Below are 2667 nucleotides of genomic sequence, written 5' to 3' on the forward strand. Positions count from 1 at the left end.
CCTGCTAAAAAGGCTATAGCGGGCTATGATATAAACTATTTCCCCGTTGCAACGCACGGGCATTTTTGCTAGTAATAATAAAGCACGGACTGAGTCTCTGGGTTCACCGTCGCGTCCGTTTTACAGAAAGGCCCCTATAGTTTTTAGGAATTAAACCCGCCGTCCCTATTTTAGTGAATCTGAAAAAACATTTCGTTTTTCTAGAAACCCTCCTACATCTGTAAGAATTCAATTCCCGCACCCTCCCGATCCCATCTCAACCTCGAGTACATATCTGGTGGAAACCGTACATTCAGCGAAAACATGGAAACTTGGCCTTGTGCCGTTGGATAGAAAATGTGTGCTGCGAGATGGAAGGATGTACAAATTGCAAATTAAACCCCCGCAAGAATTCTGCTCCTCCGTACAGAACCTGAGCCCTTCTGTACCTTTCCCCGTAGCAGTATGCAAATCCCCATCCTACCGTCAGAAGCTAGGGTTAGGAGACGAGTCAGTCAGACCCTCTCGTTCGGCGCTGGACGGCGAGCGTCGGGCGCCGAGCGACGGGCGGCGGGCGGCTCCGGTGATTCCTCTCTGGTGATTGTCCCGCTAAGTGGCAGCCCTGTTTCGAGCGTTCCGTGCTGGGCCGGCGGCCAGCGAGCGGCGCGGCTGTTACCTCTCCGGCGATTGTCCGGCCAGCCGTGCTCAATCCCCAACTGGATTTGGGCCCCTAGGTATGAGGATTTGTACCCTTCATAATTTCTGCTTTGCCCCATTCTCCTTTGTCCCAATGGCTCATCTAGTGGTCTCCTCTTCTCTAGATTGGGCTAGATTTGCAAAGCAAACAAAGGAGGCGAGTAGCTCGTGACTCATTGGGTTGTCTCCTCCAAGTTCAGCACATCTAAAAAGGAAGTAGGAGAGAGGACGAGGTAGTGGCATCTTGCCAGCAACTGCTTATTTTCCTAGAGTTTACTGTCCAGATTTCTGTCTTGAAGAAAACGGCGAGATATAATTTACTTTCTCCTAATTAAGTGTTATATACATCTATGACTATACGTGTGTCGCTGCCTGGCGTGTATGCTGCGTGTGACAGTAGCCTAATGAAAATTGATATCTGTATAAACTGCTACTGCTACTGTCTAGATAGAATTTAGATGATGATAAGTATGTAAACTGAATCAGCCTAGCCGATGTGGGCACTCACAGCCCGTCTGCTAGTGCCTGTCATGACCAGCTATAGCCAGGTGAATTTTTCACACACTAATGCTATGCTAATGGTTCTGGAAACCAGTAGTACATCCACGGGCTGTAGATGGTACTATAGATGTGTGTGTGTCCCACTGCTACTAGTGTTGCTGACAGTGAACTAGATGATGTAAGTTTCTATTGCAATTGATTGGTAAAGTGAGCTGAGATTAGGTAATGCTAGCACTTGAATGTTCCTTGTACCATTTATTTTATTTTATGCTATTCTGGAAGACACGTATTGGGTGGCTCCTATGATTCCACTTACAAACTATATATCTTGTTTTGTGCAGTAACTATGGAATGCCAAAGTGAAGTGAGCAAGGCTCCTTCTTTTGCTATTTGTGATGTCCAGTCTGACGCAGAATCAGCCGTCCACACTAGGCCAAGTCTGGACATTGGGTTTACTACACCACAGAAATCCTATAGTGCACCTTTCTGTGTAAGTACTTGCCTAACTAATATGTACCCCCTCACTACTTTAGTGATCTATAAAACGATCTTATATCTCTTTACAGAGAGAGTACATCTTTATAATTTCCTGTGTTCCAACATAGTAAATCCGTTGTGCTTTTCGTTCAAATTGTAGGGCTCATCTTGTACTCTAGAGTGTGATGATGCCATCAGACCAGCCATTGGGATGACTTTTGCTGATTTGAACGCAGCCAAGGAGTTCTATGAAGCTTATGCACATCATGTTGGTTTTTCAGTACGTGTGGGGCAGCAAAAGATTGTCAATGGTGTCATTACTCACAAGCGTTTCTACTGTGACCGTGAAGGTTTCCGTGAAGAGCGGAAAGGTAAGGAAACTTTGGTAGCTAGCACTGGTAGTAAGAGGAGATATGAGAGGAAAATCACTAGATGTGGGTGCGAAGCTAAACTTGCAGTCAAACGTACGGTCGAGAATAAGTACATTGTGACACTTTTCGAACAGGAGCACACACACACACACACTTGTATCACTTAGTAAAAAACAATTCATCAGATCAAACAGGAAAGTTAGCCAACAAGCAAAAACTACATTATGGAACTGTCATAAAGCTAGCATTGGCACATCCCTAGCATATAGGTTCCTTCGTGTAGACTTGTTTTTTTTTGAGAATGTTGGCTGTACAAAGAGAGACTTGCAAAATCACCACCGAAACCTTAGGTGCCTCATCAAGTCATCCGATGCTCAAATGTTTGTTGACCAGCTTGCTAGAAAACATCTTGCAAATTCAGGATTTTATTTTGACTATGTTCTTGATGATAAGTGCAGACTGGTACATGTGTTCTGGGCGGATGCCACATGTAGGAAAAATTATGCTCTATTTGGAGAGCTTGTGTCCTTTGACTCCACGTATAGCACCAATCACCATTTACTGGAATCAATCACCATAAGGCAAGTGTTTGTTTTGGTGCTGCAATGTTACACGATGAGAAGGCAGATTCTTACAAGTGGTT

At 44.6% G+C, this 2667-nt stretch overlaps 1 protein-coding gene across 1 annotated transcript; it reads left to right on the plus strand.

The window, feature by feature from the left end:
- The first annotated feature begins 604 nt into the window (after nt 1-604).
- On the plus strand, nt 605-2370 carry LOC119293485 (protein FAR1-RELATED SEQUENCE 5-like). Its single transcript, XM_037571954.1, has 3 exons — nt 605-713; nt 1518-1666; nt 1814-2370. The coding sequence occupies exons 2-3, from the start codon at nt 1523-1525 to the stop codon at nt 2189-2191; spliced, it is 522 nt and encodes a 173-aa protein (XP_037427851.1). The 5' UTR covers nt 605-713; nt 1518-1522; the 3' UTR covers nt 2192-2370.
- Nucleotides 2371-2667: the final 297 nt, after the last annotated feature.

This window comes from Triticum dicoccoides, chromosome 4B, assembly GCF_002162155.2.
Source record: "Triticum dicoccoides isolate Atlit2015 ecotype Zavitan chromosome 4B, WEW_v2.0, whole genome shotgun sequence".
Lineage (NCBI taxonomy): Eukaryota > Viridiplantae > Streptophyta > Magnoliopsida > Poales > Poaceae > Triticum > Triticum dicoccoides.